Source organism: Pagrus pagrus (genome assembly GCF_965226575.1).
Source record: "Pagrus pagrus genome assembly, chromosome: 7".
Lineage (NCBI taxonomy): Eukaryota > Metazoa > Chordata > Actinopteri > Spariformes > Sparidae > Pagrus > Pagrus pagrus.
Window position 1 is genome coordinate 30,674,469 of NC_140191.1, and position 18,408 is coordinate 30,692,876.

Genomic DNA, 18,408 nt, shown 5'->3' on the forward strand with positions numbered 1-18,408 from the left:
ACATAGACTTCACTATAGTAATTTATTAAAGTGAACAACGCGTTTCACATTCAGCGTCATTAGGTTCCTGAGGTGAACCTGATGACGCTGAACGCGAAACGCGTTTAGGTTGGATGAAAGGAGAGAGGACCCTCTTAATGAGGAAGGCGGTGTATTTCTGGCTCCTGACAGGTGTATGGCACGACAATGAGGATGCAAAGTCTGTGGCGGGTGGAACAAGGCATGTCTTCTCAGTTCTGTTCTTTGTCTTTCTTGACAACCTTCCTCCTTAAGGTCATTGTGTCAGTGTGTGTCTCAGTGCACTCCAACACAAAGAGCCTATAGATTAAAGCATAAAAATGTTCATGAAACTTAGTTTCTTCTTGTAGTCCTGTTTGTTCCCCTACAGTTTCTTTTGTGAATTCTAACACATATATCCAGTAAAACATGGAACACCCATTTAGGTTTTTAGACTTAATAAGTACTCTAAAAAGTCCAAGATTAATCAAGATATTCTAGAAAAAAAATGACAATTACTTTCCTCTTCTTATCCATAACATAGGTATTACACATATCAAGCGCTTTAGAAGAGTCAAGAAATACAATGACTGACAATGATCCCACGTCAGCTTCTCTGAATAGTCAAACAAATCTAAAACTCATCTTATAGTCTAGTATTGGCTACTTTATTTATAATTTCTCCAAGATCTCTTTTTAAACGTCTAGAAAATATAAATTCAAATACTGTCATACTGTGATCTGTCTCCTTTCCTCCACACAGAAACTTTGTTTGGAAAAAAAAAAACACAACAAAAGCTTGCGTTATTGTGGTGACGTCATGACGCAGCGTACGCTGCTGACGTGTAGGTAGGGAAGTGGCTGTCGAGCTGTCTTTAGCCGCTAGCTCCTAGCTCTTCCTCTTCATCAGAAGCCGCTGCCATTGATTGCCCACAATGGAATCATCTAAATTACAACTTGGCTGTCTGATAGAATAATAACGGGAGACAGAACGGGCCAGCAGGACAGGTATGAGGACTTGTAGTTAAATCACTGGCAGGCTAGTAGGCTGCAGTGCTAACAGTAGCAGTGCTAACAGTAGCAGCCCTGACTGCTGCAGATAAACTGTTGACATCGTTGTTGACTCTGGACTCTACCTGCACTTTGTGGTTGCAATATAACATTGGTGTTTTCTTAAGTTACTTTTCACAACATAAATGTTTTTTAATGCATAGTTGTCACAGCCGTTTTACTTCATGCTGGTGGTGACAGGTTGCTGCTAATCTTGTCAGCTGCTAACTATAAGCGTTGGCCCTAACGTTACAGTGTTAGCCCAGGTACACATAATGCTGCACTAGAGACATGCTACGCTGACGTTACCTTACGCTAACCCTAACTGAGCTGAGTAGAACGTGTCGACAGGTAGCACAGATCCACATAACAGGTCTACGATGACTGACACCGACATTACAGTCAGTGAAAGCACTGAAGAGAAAGCAGGAGAAGAAGAGTGGGCAGGCTGACTGCACTGACCCAGCAGTCCATAACACGTCACAGGCTCAGGGGCTCTGCCACTTTATACTTCTTATATGCTGTTGTCTCATGACAATCATTTACAGTGATTTACTATCAATACGCTGGATTTAATTTACATTTAGGGTATTATAATATGAAAGGGGTTGTGCTGTAAATATCAGTTGCCAATTTATTAGGACTGGTGGACAACTGACGTGTGATGTTCAGTTTCTACACCAGATGTTGTGAAGCAGCCTGCAGCCCCAGCAGATGGAGCGAATGCCTCTGAGAAACTGAAACTCTCTATTTTCCACAGGTGTGGTTTGATGCAGTGGTTTTAAGAAGAAGTGTGAGTGACTTACACATTAACAATGGGGAAGAGGAGGGTGCCAGACCTGTACAGAGCCCCCTTCCCCTTATACTCCATTAAAGTGGACCCTAAAACAGGGCTGGTGATCACAGCAGGCGGAGGAGGGGCTTCCAAAACAGGCATAAAGAATGCTGTGGTAAGTACTCAGGATCAAGACAACACTGTATTTGTGTGTGTGTGCATTCAGTTGTATTATGTCTACACTGTTTCCCACAGGTTGAGAATTTGGTTGTGGTGGTTGACGGGTGGGTTCAGTAATAAACTGCTTAAACAAGCTCTGTTTATTGCAAACAAATACCTGATCAGAATAAATAACTATATGTCAATTAAAGTAAAAATAATTATAATTGTCATGAGAAAATACATTTCACATTTTCAAACTAAATTCAAGAGATCAAAGCACTTTAACTTTTGTTCCACTGTTTCTCTCCTCCGCCTGTTGTCGTGTGCCTGTTTGCAGAGTTGGAACATTTTATTTTCCTAGCAACTCTACCTTCATGACATTGAAAGTCCTGGCTTTAGACTCAACATACCTTACTGATGCATTAATCTGGCTTTGTAGTCCACTTCCCAGGATGATAGGCATGATGAGAGTGTAAATCAGCAGCAGTAGCAGATTCATGCCTGCTTGTGTGTTTCAGCAATTCCTGGATCTACAGCTGGTTGGAGAGCACCAGTACAGTGCCACTCTCCTTCACTCTCATGATACGGACACACGCGCCACCATGAACATGGCTGTAGGTAATGGCATGATTGCTGCAGGACAGGACGGGACCTGCTGTGTGATGAGCTTTAAACACTGCACACAGAAAGAAGGAAGCAAAGCTGCTGCTAAAGATGGTGAGATACACCTGCTTACTTACAGGACAACATAAATATGCTACATTTATTGCACTTGTTTGATATGTGTCTATTCATTTGTTGATTACAAATACACGTGTTCTTCTTTACTTAGCCGTGATAAGGGCCTGTGTCCACATAATGTTAATTTTGGGTAGGAAGGTGCTGGCTGTGCGCTCAGGAGCACTGAGATGAAGCATTTGTGCACTGAGAGGAAAAAGCGCTGCGGGTGCGTCCTGTCTCTATGACAACAATATCTTGACAACCACCGCTGTATGATCGACACTGCCCCTTTGCTGTACTATCCGTTTTTTTATTTGAAATCGGGACGTCAGAGCGAGGAGGCTGTGGGTGCATGACGTGATCCATAGGAGACAAAATTATGTTGAATATTTTCACCCAGGCCAGGGAAAGGAAAAAGTGTGATGGTGACAACACCAGCGCCTTTCTAAAAAGTTGAGAGATTCTCAATAACATAATAATCTCTTAATAACACTAATACATCAGAAGTCTATACCATAGATAGAATGTTCAGTGTACAGGTTATCTGCGTCCTTTCTCCTCAAAATTCAGGCTCTGTATGTGTCCCACTGTGCTAGTGTCAGGGTAATTGCCAGTAAGCACAGCCAAGGCTACACAAATGGAATTGTGGGTAATGTAGGTGGGCAGGTTTTGGAAAGCAGTCCACAGGTCTAGCATTGCACTCTTATTACACTGTTGGGCTCATAAAGGTCAGTTTAAAACTGTAAGGTCAGAACCAGAGATATCATTCATTCAACCTTTGTTTAAATCTCAAAAAATCATTGAGGACAAGCCCTCACTTTCAATGATGTCGAGAGCACAAATAACAAAACAGGATAGGTGCAACAATGTGATAACAAACAGAAACAACAAACATAATTACAGAGCAAATAAACAGAATAGGTACATAATAAGACAAGAAGCAATGTGACAGAAAACCAATAAAACGGAAAAAATGCTTAAAATGATGAGAAACTGCAGCAAACGAACATGACAAAACACAAATCAAACTGAGGTGCATAAAAGGTAAATGGATATCTCCACGTGTTCTTCCTCCTTTTCAAAACCCTGTGCACACATTACCCACAATGCAAGCAGCCACTGAGTGACATCACTGGAGGTGATTTATCAGATTACACACAGATTTGTCTGGAGACACAAAAGGCTTTTTTCTACTTTTTCACATATGCAGCCATTCTCCCCAAGACCTGTAAACACACTTCACTTGTAAAGTGCTGCTGTTACTCTTTAAACCACTGTGTAGGAATCTGACGAAGACCTTAACCACAAAATGTGCAATCATTTGTTCTACAACAAATGTATAATGATTTAAAGCAAGAACTGTAAGAAAAGGCAGATGTCAGTCTTATTACTCTACATGAGGTTTATGATTTTGATTACATTCAAATGCACAACGATTCTCGATGCGTCTCAGCGTGTGTCATCCTCAGTGATATATATCACTGCACATGGTTACTTTTACATCATTTAAATTCCTCTTTTATTCTGAAGGTCCTTCCAACAATTAGACTATAGCAGTCTACAAAATAAAAGCTGCATCTTTTCAATACATAAACATTACAAAGACAAAACATGTATCCATCTGCAGTGTCTTACATGTAAGTTGTTATCTACAATAATATTGTTTTTACATGGCGGCTTTAAGATAAGGCATCTATTGACTCTGCTGCACACACCTCTCTCTCTCCCCGAGATGACTGTTTAAAAAAATACTCTGAGTTTGTATTATCACTCTCAGATGTTCTCTGTCTCCCTCCGACATCCCTCCTACATAAGTAACATTAGCCTAATGTCCACCCACAATTCAAAGCATGAGCGCAACGTCACGATGTAACGTCAATGTCCAGCTGAGGCCGGACAATCAACATAAGCTGCAGACCCTCAATTATGCTCTGTCTCTGTATCGATGCAGGATCTTCCACATCGGCATGCGATGCATCTTATAATCGAAAAAATGTCCACACCTCTTCTCTACATATACTGTGTTTCTTAATTTGTGTCTTAGTTAAAACAAACACTTATGTTTCCCATTGAGATGATTTGTAATCAAGTAAAATTGTGTGTCATCTGTGCAGTAGGGAACAGCGCACAGCAGGGAGATACCAGGCGACGAGCTGGGAAAGGAGACAAAGGTGGGCAGGATGGAGCTGCAGCGTCTGGAGATATGCCCAATATGAAGGATGAGACAGCTCACATTGCTGTGACTGGTTTGGCTGAAGTGCAGTCAGACCTGAACCCTCAGGACCCACTCCAGAAGGTGGTCAGGTTCAGTCCTGACCTGACCCTTCTGCTGACAGGAGGCACAGACGGGCACATCCGAGTCTGGGAGGTAAACAATGTGTTGTTGTTCATTTCACTTTGAGAGTGTCCTCAGACCAGCCATGCATGTACTACTTCAGTTAGATTCTATTGGAGTGTGAGAACAATATTTTTGAACTTTAGTGTAGCTGGCAGAAATGCTCCTGATAGCTATGTGTCCTGCAGTTTCATCATAGTTCAGCCTTCCTTACCCCCAGAGTCCACCAGGCCTGTTTGCATTGTGTTGTGGCCACGAGACGGTCACAGGAACAGATAGCGGCCATTCTAGATAATGCCCGCGTTTCCACCAGCTGCGCTAGGGCACTATTCAGCAGCGTTCCAGAATTTTGACAAAAGTGGGCCACAGTCATGTCAGTCCACACAGAGCAGATCAAGCCACACAGGAAGCCACACAGGAAGTCAGACAACGGAACGACATAGTGCATCCAGGCAAATTTCAAAGCTAAACACCCCGTGCAGACTCGGGATCTACAGCACAACAAAGTTGGAAATATTAACAATAAACACACTTGTGTCTGAGAAAGTCAACAACATCAGGTAGGCATGACCCTCTGCTTCTGATACACTCCCAGTGGGATATGAAGTCGCGTGGAGTACGGAACAAAACAGGGCTGCGCACAGCAGGTAGTTTACGTCTCCACAGGCATCGTTTGACATGAGGGCATGCAACGCTTCCCAGCTATGCACGTCTGACACAATCCAACAACCACGCAAACACTCACCGGCTGCACCTGATTGGATGAACTCCACTTGTGGGCTATGGGCTCCGGGATTTCAAACCGGACCAACATGACGACTCGTTTAAAAACCCTCTCTCATAGTACAAAAATAGCTCAGCAAAGTGTGTTTCTGGAGACATTTTAAATTATCTTATAAATTATAATCTGCATGTTCGGTATATTAAATGTTATTTTGACTAAATTATATCAAACTTTGTCTTGACCATTGGAAAAAAAGACAGGTAATAATAGATTATGATGGAATTTTTACAATCCTGTCCGTCAAAATGATGGACAACAAGAAGGTCTAACGCAACCTCTGGCACAGATGTCTTGACTTTGATTGTATGTTCTTGACTCTTCTATAGTTTCCATCCCTGAAGAAGAAGTATGACTTCAAAGCACATGAAGGGGAGATTGAAGACTTGGATATGAGTCCAGGGAACAAGGTAAAGCTTTCACACCTCTTGGTGTGGGTTTTTAATGTAAACTAATGCAGTGCCTAGTTTACAACAAACGTGCCTGTTTGATTGCTTGGCTTCTAGTATTGCTCATTGCAACAGCTCATCCAAGTACATCACACTCTGTACTGATTGTGCAGGGGCGCCAACATGGATGTGGGTATAAAGTAGTCTAGGGCTGCACATAATGATTATTTTTCTATAAATTAATGTAATGATTCTGTTATCAATTATTTGATTAATCTGTAGACTAATTTATAAATCATTCTAAACTTTGAAATTATGTCTAAATTAGTCAGTAGGTTAATCAACTAAAATCTTTAGAATCTGAAGATTAAGTTTGAATTATGTAATTCATATGAAAATTAATTTATCCAAATAAATATTAAAAGCTATTCTCATTAATTTTTCATTATTTTATTTAATCCTCTAATCGTCATCTTGTAGTTTCTACATCACTACTGTGTTATATTATAATAACAATAGGCCCTCAGTGTCAGATGTCTGATCAGAAAACTACCGCATCTCAAATTCAAAAGATTGTGACACATAAATTAATTTAATCACTCAATGTCATAGAAACTTTTTGTCTGAACTGGAGAATTGCTGTTTTTGCTCGAGTACTACTGTTTATTTTTTTCTCCAAATGACATATTGTGATCAAACGAGGCAGGTCTGACCAATTTACGCTGATGACACTGCACTTACTGTAAATCAGAAGCCTTCCCTACACAAATTTGAGGAAAAATCTGCTGTTAACCTCCTCTCTGAAGTGTGTTCTTTAATTTTTTTGAGGCATTTCTTCATCAGAAGTCATACTGTACATTGTAGATATGATGAGTTTTAGAGTTTCTCCATCTTCCATAGACTTCAATACAGCTGTCACGACAGTCTGGCACTGAAGTGAGATTCAGTGACGTAATGACCCTGCCTTCTTTTTAAAGTTCCTTGCACTGGTACTCCTGCTGCTTCTCCAATGTAAGGGCATGCTGACTGCAATCTAGGCCAACTATAAGCTCTGTTTTCTCTGCTCTTCTGTTTTCAGAGCACATGTGTGAAATTACTTTTCTCGGACTCACTTATAACGCCGACTGTTGACGACTTGAGTTGAACCCTTGGTTCTTGAAAGACAGACAGACAGAGATTCCTCGCTTTATAGTTAGATAATAACATTATTATTGATTTATCAGTAATGAGCAATATGTTGCGCTCTCATGCAGCACCTGGCGACTGTTGGCCGGGACTTTGCCTGCAGTGTATGGAGTGGCAGCCAGTTGGCTATGGGTCTTAATTGGCTTGAAACCATGCCTCAAATACCTGAGAAGACTTACCGATATATGGCTTGCAGGTAAAAAAGAAAAGAAATCCCAAAACACGAAATATCTTCTTCTATGAAAGTGTATCCCAGCTGTTCACCTAACCATGTAGATGATATGACAGTGACTTAACATGGTTGTGTTTACATGTATTTCAGGTTTGGAAAGGTGGAAGACCAGAAAGACGTACTGAGGCTTTACACAGTCCAGATTCCCCATAAACGAGACAGAAAACCTCCTCCTTGCTACCTCACCAAGTGGGACGGCAAGAGCTTCTTGCCCATGCTGACGGCTCCTTGTGGAACTGAGGTCATCTCCAGTCTAGCTGTCAGGTAACTAATAGGGTCATATTATAACATGTTAACCATTGATGCTGAGAGACTTCCCTTAGAAGGAAGGTAGGGTTTGGTCAGGACCATCTGATGGCCCTGTCTCAGTCAGGTTACTTGTTCTCAGAGTTAGCCTTGCCTATTGTGTTAACAGCTGGTTCACTTGACCCTTTTTTTGTCAAATAGGATGCCACACACTCAAAACTTACAATTTACAATTTTGCAACATAAAAGGAGTTCTATGGACAGTTTAAAATGTTTCTGATACTTACGTAAAAAATGTGTCATTATGGAATCGAGAGAATTAAACCTCATGGGTGGTGGACATGCAGGAGTCATTGAAAAATGATCATTTATTTTGGTTAGTTTTGTCATCCTGGTTACTTCATCCTTTTGTTTGTGTCATCTTCCATAGTTTTGATAAATTGGTTAAAATTGAGGTGCACAAGCTCCGACAGCTTGGTGGAAACATTAATACCTCGGTATCTTTTGGTGAGTTGTACAGTGTTTTGATCCAGTTGATAAATGACTCTCCAAATCCAAATGTATTTGTGTGGTAAGTAGCAGTGTCCAGTTGACTCGATCTAAAGCTTTCTCTGCATCTAGTGTAGCTATTGCTTCCTCCTTGTTCTGGGTTGTCTGATGAATTATATTGGATAGCCTGCATGTGTTATTGTATGTGTGTCTCCCTTTGATAAAACCTGTTTGATCAATACTAATTATGGACAGGGTTCTAGTGGATAATGCTTTGCTGATGATTTTTATGAGATAGAGGGCAGTAGCTGGATAGGAGGTCTTTATCTGGAATTAGTATTACTGTAATGTTAGCAGTGTTCATGTGTGATGGGTTTTAACTGTTAAAAATAAAGATGAGACGGTTCGCCAAAAATGTCAGAAAAAATGATTATGGTTTTTATGAGTTTCTAATTAGGATGAAGTCTATACGGGAGAATGTGTGGTGTTGGATTGTTAAGCTGTTGCCAAGTCTAACCTCGATATACTTTTTTATTGTCTTGGATGATTGTCATTTTCTGATTCCTGTTCCTGCTTGGTCTGTTGATGGGTTGACAACTGTGTTGAAGTCGCCTTTAATAATAACTTCTCAGTCTCTGAATGTACTTAGTGTGTGAAAACAGTGAGGGTTGTCTGTGTTGGGTTCATAAATATGTGCTATAGTGAAATCGGATTTGTTGATGAAGTTTTTAAGATGATGAATCTGCCATCCTGGTCAGTGATGGTGGAGCTATGAGTTCAGGGCGTATGCAGGGTCTTGAAAATTATCAAAAGTTGATGAGTCAATTTAGCAAAAATCGAGGCCCTTAAAAAGTACTAAAAAGTCTTAAATGCCATTTTCCAAGGAATTACATTTTCTAGCTTGTTTTCAATATGTATATTTATCCAAATAGGTCAAGTGTGCCTGAATGGAATCATTGCGTGACCATGAGTTATTACCAGACATTTCCCCTTAACTCCTCATATGGTTTTATTTAAATAGATATCTGAGGCTCTTAGAGGTAAAACTCTGAAGTACTTCAGAAAAAAGCCAAGATTAGACTTTCGTTCTGGAAAAATAATACAGATTTGTGGAGCTGAACTTTTTTCCTTATTTTGTACCCCATTAACAATCTCAGCGCCCCTCAGATTTATCTCGTGAACCTTTGGAGGGCCCCGACCCCTAGGTTGGGAACCACTGGATGAAACTACACTGCTCAAAAAATTAAAGGAACACTTAATCATCACAGTATGACACAGAGTCAGTTAAACTTCAGGGATATCAATCCATCTGATTATCAGACTTTTTAGGATAAAGCCAATTAAATTCCTGCAGCGTAGAGATGACAATCGGAACCCTGTCTTTCACAGTGACTCTGGGACATTTCTTGGCCTTGGGACTGTGACAGGATCCGTGGCTATCTACATCACTTTCTCCCTACAGGTAAAGACAGCACGGACACACATTACCAAACAACAAATGTATAAATCACCCAAATGTCCTGTTGTGTAATGACGACTTGGTCTTACTCTTTGTGTGTAGAAGCTGTATTATGTACAGGAGTCCCATGGCATTGTTGTGACAGACCTGGCCTTCCTGCCTGATGTGCTAAAGGGCAAAAATATCAAAGGGAATAATGAAACAGCCATGTTGAGTGTAGCTGTGGACAGCCGCTGTCAAGTACATGCTGTCCCCAACCGAAGTAAGTCCTGGATCATCGTCCAGTGAGCATTCTAAGGCCCTGTATCATGACCTCAGACTGTCTAACCTGATCTTATGTTCCTTTGTTTTGCATTTACTCCAGGATCCTTTCCTATCTGGCTCGTGCTGTTCTTCTGTGGCCTCATGGTGGTGGGAATCGTCCTCCTCCTTCAGTACCTCTTTCCAGGATTTATTTAAATCATGCAAGTCTTGTCACGGTTCAGGGTTGATGGAGCTTGGACACATCTTTGCATGACTTACTTTGCCACCGTCAACATCAGCAGTCGTTAGTGTACCATCCAAACCTCAACCTTCTGCTGCGGCACAGCTCCCAGCTGAACCCGTGAAGGCTCTTCCAGCTGCATCGTGTCCCTGAACAGCTTTTATGACACCCTGACATCGTCCCCCTGGCTCTTACTCAGGGTTGTTCCTCTCAGACCTGTAAACCCAGAATCAAACCAGGACAGACTGTGGGTTTTTATCTGCTTTGATCTCTATCAATTATTCTTAATCTTTCTTGGATCCATGTTGAAGGGCTCAGGTTCATGAATGTTTAAAGGGTGGGATCTTTTTATTGACATATTTAAGGAACAATATAAAAATGGCACATAATGTGTCTAATTTTGGTTCCTTGTTTACACATAGACACCTTGAATTAGCCATTGTCTTTGAATAACTGCTTTTAGGGTTTTCGATGTGTTTTCCACTTTATCCACTTGTGGGCAGCAGAGACCAGACAGTTGACTGTCCTCTGGTTCAGGGCTGCCAGTGAAGATAAAATGCTAAGCATGTTAAAACATCTATTAGTCTCAGCACATTGGATTCTTTTTAAATAAGACATGTTTGACAAGTTCCTCTAAGTGTACAAGCAGCAGAAAGTATGTGAAAGCATATTGATTATTTTTATTGGAGCGAAAGCTTGATATTCCTTCTTGTATGGAAGACATTGTCACCTTCAATTTTATTTAAACATTCTGACTGCAAATATGTTCCCCAACAGATTTAGAAGAAATGTGAATGAATTTTGTAAATGACCATGCCCATAGTATTGTACCATGGCAGAATGACAGAAGATAAATAAATAAATAAATAAATAAATAAATAAGACAGCTAAAAAACACTTTTGCTTTTTGCTTCATAATCAGCGTGTCTGGTCTGTAAATACAGTATATATATTTATATGTATGTATATGTGTGTATACATTGCTCAAAAGAAATTAAAAAATTAAGGAACACTTAATGGTCAAAGTATAACACCAAGTCAGTTAAACTTCAGGGATATCAATCTGTCCATTTAGGAAGTGATTGTGAATCAGTTTCAGCTGCTTTGGTGCAAATGAAAGTGACAACAGGTGCAAAAGCAAGACAACCTCCAAAAAGGGAATGGTTTTGCATGTGTTGGCCACAGACGATTGCTCTCTCCTGATCCTTCCTGACTGATTCTTCTCTAGTTTTGTGTTCTGCTAGTGTCCATGAGGCGGTACCTGCAGCCCAATCAGGCTCACAGGTAGTCCAGCTCCTCCAGGATGGCACATCCATATGTGCGGCTGCAAGAAGGTTTGCTGTGTCTCCCAGCCAGTGTTGGGCAACTTACTTACAAAATGCAATACATTACATATTACTAGTTACCTAAAGTAATTTATTATGTTACAATATTACTGCCTGCGTAGAGTAATATATTATTACACTACTTTTTAGTTACTTTCAACAACATGCCCAAATAACAGATACAATAATAGAAGAATTAAACAGCCTAGATCTTCTAAACAATTGTCCCTGGACACAGTGATGAGCAGGCAGACAGAGCATCACAGTCTGATGTATTATGAGCTAGGAATAAATATTTTTAATTGTAGGCTCAGTCATATGAAACACAATAGACCTATACCTCCTATAATGTAGCCTATAATTACATGACAAGACTAAAATCTTTTTATTTTAGTCCACAGAACAAGGAATGCATGGTGTGATTCAAGAGTGTAAACATTAAAACGGTTCACTTCGGTCAGTAACGTGGATTGTAATGTGACATAACTCTAGTTATATATTACTGAAATATTATTAGTAACGCCATGCGGCATGGCACTTTGAACCCTAGCCACACACACATACACACACACCTGTATATAGTACATGTTAGTTAGATTGTGTGTTTTCATCTTTGTATTGAATAAAAGACTTTTGAACCTTCATGCTGTCTATTTAATATAATAATATATAAAGAGTTAATGTTGCCAACATCTTCCCAGAAATCCTTCGACCATTACAGCTGTTATGGTAATTTTGGTTGTAGTTATTAAGTTAATCAATAATCAGAGTTACAAACTGACAGTTAAGTACCTTTTTCTGAGACTGATTTGGTGAATTGGCTATATTTTCCCTTCTTCAAGGGTGGTGCCCCGAGATGATCGAATTGAAATTGGATCTTATTATTTATTGTAATTAATAATTATCCCTGAAAATCATTCATAATTATTGATAGCCAAATTTTTTGGTGGGGGGGGGGTTCCTCCTGGTGCCTCATGTGGCCAGAGTGTGCAGGCAGTTCCTGGATGAAGAAGGCATTGATGCCATTGTTCCCCTGACCTAAATCCAATTGAACAACTATGGGACGATATGTATCGGTGCATCCAACGCCGCCAAGCACCACCACAGACTGTCCAGGAGCTCACTGATGTCCTGATCCAGGTCTGGGAGGAGATCCCCTAAGACACCATCCGCCGACTCATCAGCAGCATGCCCAGACGTTGTCAGGAGTGCATATGGACACGCGGGGGCCATACACACTACTGACTCACAATATGAGCTGCTGTGGTAAAATTCACACAAGTCTGATCAGCCTGTGATTTCAATGTTTTACTTTGATTTTTGGTGTGATTTTGAATCCAGCCCTCAGTGGGTTGATGGTTTTGGTTTCCATTGACCGTTGTTACGTCATTTTGTTCTCAACAAATTATACAATGTACAGACATGATGCTTAGAATTAAGGCCAAGCAATTCTTGGTTTCATCAGACCACAGAATCTTGTTCCTCACAGTCTCAGTGTCCTTTAGGTGCTTTTTTGCAAACTTTCACTGAGGATAGGCTTCTGTCTGGCCACTCTGCCATAAAGCTCAGATCTGGGGAGTGTTGCAGTGATGGTTGTCCTTCTGGAAGTTTCTCCCATCTCCACACAGGATCTCTGGAGCTCAGCCAGGGTGACCATCGGGTGCTTGGTCACCTCTCTTACCAAGGTCCTTCTCCCCTGATTGTTCAGTTTGGCCGGGCGTCCAGCTCTAGGAAGAGTCCTGGTTGTTCCAGACTTCTTTCATTTAGGAGTTATGGAGGCCACTGTGCTCTTTGGGACCTTCAATGCAGCAGAACTTCTTTTGTAGCCTTCCCCAAACCTGTGCCTCGACACAATCCTGTCTCTGAGCTCCGCAGGCAGTTCCTTGACCTCATGGCTTGGTTTTTGCTCTGATATGCATCGTCAGCTGTGAGACCTTATATAGACAGGTGTGTGCCTTTCCAAATCATGTCCAATCAGTTGAATTTACCACAGGTGGACTCCGGTCAAGGTGGAGAAACATCTCAAAGATGATCAAGAGAAATGGGAGGCACCGGAGCTAAATGTCAAGGGTCATGCAGGGACATATTCTGGCTAATGTCAAACCCTATATTGAAAATAGATGTTGCCCATCCGTGGCTTTCATTCTGAGGTCTTTGTTGGTTCTCCTCACATAAGCTCTGAATACTCAGTCCCTTGATGCCCCTGGTTACCAATGGCCATAAACCTTGAATACTTGACAAGGTAACGATTGGTCCTCTGAATTGGCCCAGCTAATACACCATTAAATAAGTCACTGACAACTGATGGTGGCAACGATATTGCAAACAACAATGGATACACTAGTTATGACCTCTGAATTCAGGCGGAGAAAACAACATTCCTCTATGTGCTAAATTTGAAAGAGCTTTGTAATGGGACAGCCCGGGTCAGCCGCTGTGACGTATTAACACGCACTGTTTAAAGGCTGCAGCCCCAGAAGTGGCACACAATTACAACCTGGCTATGTGGATCATGGTTTGGTGGGTTGGCAGTGTATGACACATAAAGGTCTAGTCAACTCTGTGTGTGACCGCTCTGATGTCCTGGTGGTTTGTGGGCCTCGCTGCTCTTACCCTCTGTACTAACTCAGCAGTGATGGAGCAACACGGAGCCAGGCTGAGTAAGACGGGAGCTCCAGAGAAAACCCTGCAGTTTCTCATCCCACACACTCACACACCACAAGCCTCTGTGGGGTCTCTGCACACTGACGTCAGTCATGGAGCCTGTTGGCTCATGGTTTGAGTGGGTGGGAAAGATGTCACACTGCTAAGAATGGATGACCACTACACATGCAAGTATGCCAGATACCAAGACCACACAAACATGGGGGGAAAAGTGGCCACAATTTATTTAAAGTACTATTCAAGGACAGCGTGGGTGCACAAGGTCATAGAAGCAGAGAAGCACTTTGTAAGTATAATAAATAAAAGTTTGACACGATAAACACAGTGCGGAAAAAGTGCAGGTTGAACATTTTAAATGCGAGCTCCAGAGACAATGATGCTTTGAGCAATATAAACTTTTAGTCTCGCTTTATTCAAATAAATGAGGTGGACAAACATTAGGAACACCTCTCAGTATAAAACAACAAAGTTCAACAGTGCAGACATGACTGTAAAGCTGATCTTACACCTCTGTTAAACAGTTTCAACAAAAATGAAAAAAATGAATGAATATGTCCAAGCGTTTATTCTAAAAAGAAAACCTTAAAGGCAATTAAAACGTGACTGAGGTTAGAGAAAAATCATTGTTAGTTTGAGACTGGATGTAAAGTTCAATGGAGTCTGAAAAGTGAACGTTATACACTCACGTTGTTATTAACTCATCTTTTAACTTTCACCATTAGTTGGCTTTAAAAGCATACTCAGCAGGATTCATAGTTGCTGTTGTTAGACACACCATTTAAAGTTAGCCCCTCCTCACAGGCAAAACAAAAATGGTCTATGTCCATTAGAGGTGGGCGGATCAATCCAAAAATATCGATACTACCTACACCACGTACTCCTTTTGCAGATTGATACAAGTGTCAGTTGGATATGTAAGCCTTCTCCTGTCGAGTGCACGCAGCTCGCCCCGGTGCTCACCCTGAACTGGTTTAATCCAACATGCAGTGATGGCTGAACGCAAGAGGCGTCGTTTGGAGCTACTTCACAGCTGTAAATGAGAACGCTGCAAACTGTGGTGTGTAGGGAAGCTGTTCACTACTGGAGCAACACCACAAACTTATTGAAACACATAAAAGACCATGAGAAAGAGAACACAGTCTTTTCAGAGAGGCAGGGAATATACAGGTATCTACAGTAAAATCTATGCTTCCGTCAAACTGATTAAATACAGCACACTATATTCATACATCCAAATAATATATCAAGCCCATTGGAACTTGTTATCTAAATGAATTATTTTAATGAAACTTAAAAAAATTATAATATATCTCAAACCTGAAGTATGAAAATGGCTGAATATAGTAACCATTTTAAATATAATTAATTACTTATAAATACAATGATATTATAATTATCAATAGTATATATAATAACCTTTTGTATGTATCCACTTTCACTTTACATTAATAACATAAATATATTTGTTATTTGCCTTTAAAAAATGTCCTGTGTTTTCATAATAAAAAGTATTAGTATTGATATTGGCCTTGAATTACTTGGTATCGGATCAAAACCAAATTTTGTTTGATTGCCCACCCCTGATGTCCAGATGAGTGTTGAGAGTAGCACTGGGACTAAAACGCAGCCCGAACAGGTCTGCATCATTTCCAAAAGTCTTCACTGTAGTGTAAATGCTAGCTGCAAATGTAGCAAAAGTGTAGCATTTTTTTAAAATGAAAATGTATTTGTGTGGATGTAGCTAGAGAGAGAGAGCAGTGGTGGTCGAGTGAGCTAGAGAGTGAATGAAGAGAAAGAGTGGCATTAATGAGAGCAAAGCAATGAGTGGGAGAAATAACGTTATTTCCTGGTTCCTGATTGTTTCACAGCGGTCACAGCGGTTACACCCTCGCACAACTCTCCACTGTTGCTCTCTGCTCTTTGTGTGTGTGAGTAGCCCAGTTCCACCCTCAGTCAAAAACACCTTAAATTCTTAAAAACAGCCATAACAGAGTGCAAGAAGAGGAGAGAGATGTAGACGGCAGGGCAAACTGTTGTTTATTATTGGCTGGAGGCTCCACACCACTGCTCAAAGGTTGACACAGAAAGTCCTGAACACAGCGAAACACTAAGAAAATAAGAAAATACAGACAGACAGTAGAGACCAGGGCAGGTCTCTACAGATACAGACAGTGCCAAACACTGTTAGTGGGTCGTACGTGACGATTGAGAGGAATTATCCTTGTATGAGTCCATACATTATTTTGTTTTGTTTGTTAGGAAAATCCTGCATAGCTTACCTTTAAATCATGCATTCAAAATCTTATTTCCAAGGGAGAGTTTGTCTGAACTTTGGCTTTTTAATCCACATCTGTGTATCTGGTTGTGATGCCCTGTCCTTCCCATGTCCCCTCTGTGGCCATTGTGGTTGGCAAGGTAAGGAGTGTTTGTTTCAACCAAAACCCTTTAATTTGATGACTGTTTTGGCGAACCAGACTGACTGAAGACGATGACTCCCTCTGCCTCCTCTCTGCTCTACGTGTCACTGTGGCAAGCTCTGTGTATTTAGCACCATGGGACAAAATTACACAGATGATGGGGACGTTACTCTGCACACACCCTGCTTCCATTGTGGGGTAATACAAGCATGTCTGAGGACCAACATGGAAAAGAAAACAAGGTCCCATTAAGCCGAGGCTTTTGGTTTCTGACAAAAGGGGTAATGAGACAAAGAAAATGACAGGGTGATTGAACCACCATGTTGCTCTGTCTGTCTGTGTGTCTGGGGTTGACTCCCTCTCTCTAGCGGTGACTTGAACTCTCCTTTGCCACAGAGCAGTGACTGAGCCCCTCTGAGGGGGCAGACAGTGGGAAAAATGATGCTTTGAAAGAGTAACGGGATCATCATGCACCACATGTACCACTGACAACCATGTCTGAGGCCTTTTAAAAGTCTTCATTTGTTAGCATTTAGAGAGGGGTGTGTGAATGCTTATTTCTGCTAGTTCCCACAGATGCTGCAAGACACAGCAGTCTCCCACTGATGACAGAGATGTAGCTTTACTACTGTATGACAGTCACACATACACTGTTAGCACACATGTGACGATCTGCAGAGATTTAGGCCCCAACATTAATATTCACAATTTCAATTTTCATTTCCCCTTCGAAACACTGAAATAGTTTCTGCTCCAAGTGATCATTCCTCCTGTCTTGAAAGAGCCCTTCCTCACAGGCTTCAATGTAAGTGATGGAGGATAAACTCCACTGTCCTTGTATGTGTAAATACGCTTTTAAATGTATCATTCAGTGAACAGTCTGAGGGAAAGATAATCAATCCAAATTTAATAGAATTTTGATATAACATTCTCTCTGGACAGTGTTCCCATGCTGAGTTACACAGTGTCAGAGCTAGAACAAATACACAAGGAGGGGACAGCATGGTGACACAAAATTACTGGCAAGTGGCAACGTAGTCGCGAAGCTACTACAGTGACCCAGCAGACGTGACAGTCTACAACACAAGCAGTCACAAACAGTGCTATTTTTGGAAAAGGCCTGATTACCAGCATGCCTATGTTGTCACAAGTAATGATCATGAAGATCCAGCAGCTGTCATTTTGAACCAAATCCAGCAAAAATTGTCCAGTGTCAGAGACGTAAAATGATAAATATGTCCAATTACGTTGGAACACTTTGTCTTATCTCTTCCTCACTACAATTATCAAAATCACAGCTGCTTTCCTCCATATTGACCACGACGTAGCGGGTTAAATAAGTTAACAAGCAGAGGTATCAAGATTCAACCTCTGCTTGCTCCATGCTGATTTGTACCACATTTAGCCACCACATCACATGCAGTGACTCTGTAAGTTATTAATTACTAACAGCTGCCTGAACCTCTGATATTTCCCACTAACCTGAACCGCAGCATGGATTAACATTCATAAACGAGGACAATGACAAGAAAGTTGGAAGCTCAGACACTCCGTTGTCTGGATATGAAGGGTTAATTTGCTTTTTGTGCCCTCCAGGAATATTAATCTAACTGGTATTGAGTTGTTTCGAAAATAACGAAAAAAAAAAAAGTTTTATATTTTCCTAAATCCTGTTTTTTTTTTTTTTTTAACTGTGCA

The 18,408-nt window shown here is 40.9% G+C and overlaps 1 protein-coding gene across 1 annotated transcript; it reads left to right on the forward strand.

Moving 5' to 3' along the window:
* Positions 1 to 839: 839 nt before the first annotated feature.
* On the forward strand, positions 840 to 11,316 carry preb (prolactin regulatory element binding). Its single transcript, XM_084357402.1, has 10 exons — positions 840 to 1,005; positions 1,808 to 1,997; positions 2,503 to 2,701; positions 4,819 to 5,072; positions 6,150 to 6,230; positions 7,463 to 7,590; positions 7,717 to 7,890; positions 9,751 to 9,823; positions 9,923 to 10,082; positions 10,185 to 11,316. Exons 2-10 carry the CDS (start codon positions 1,863 to 1,865, stop codon positions 10,277 to 10,279), a joined length of 1,299 nt encoding a protein of 432 aa, XP_084213528.1. The 5' UTR covers positions 840 to 1,005; positions 1,808 to 1,862; the 3' UTR covers positions 10,280 to 11,316.
* Positions 11,317 to 18,408: the final 7,092 nt, after the last annotated feature.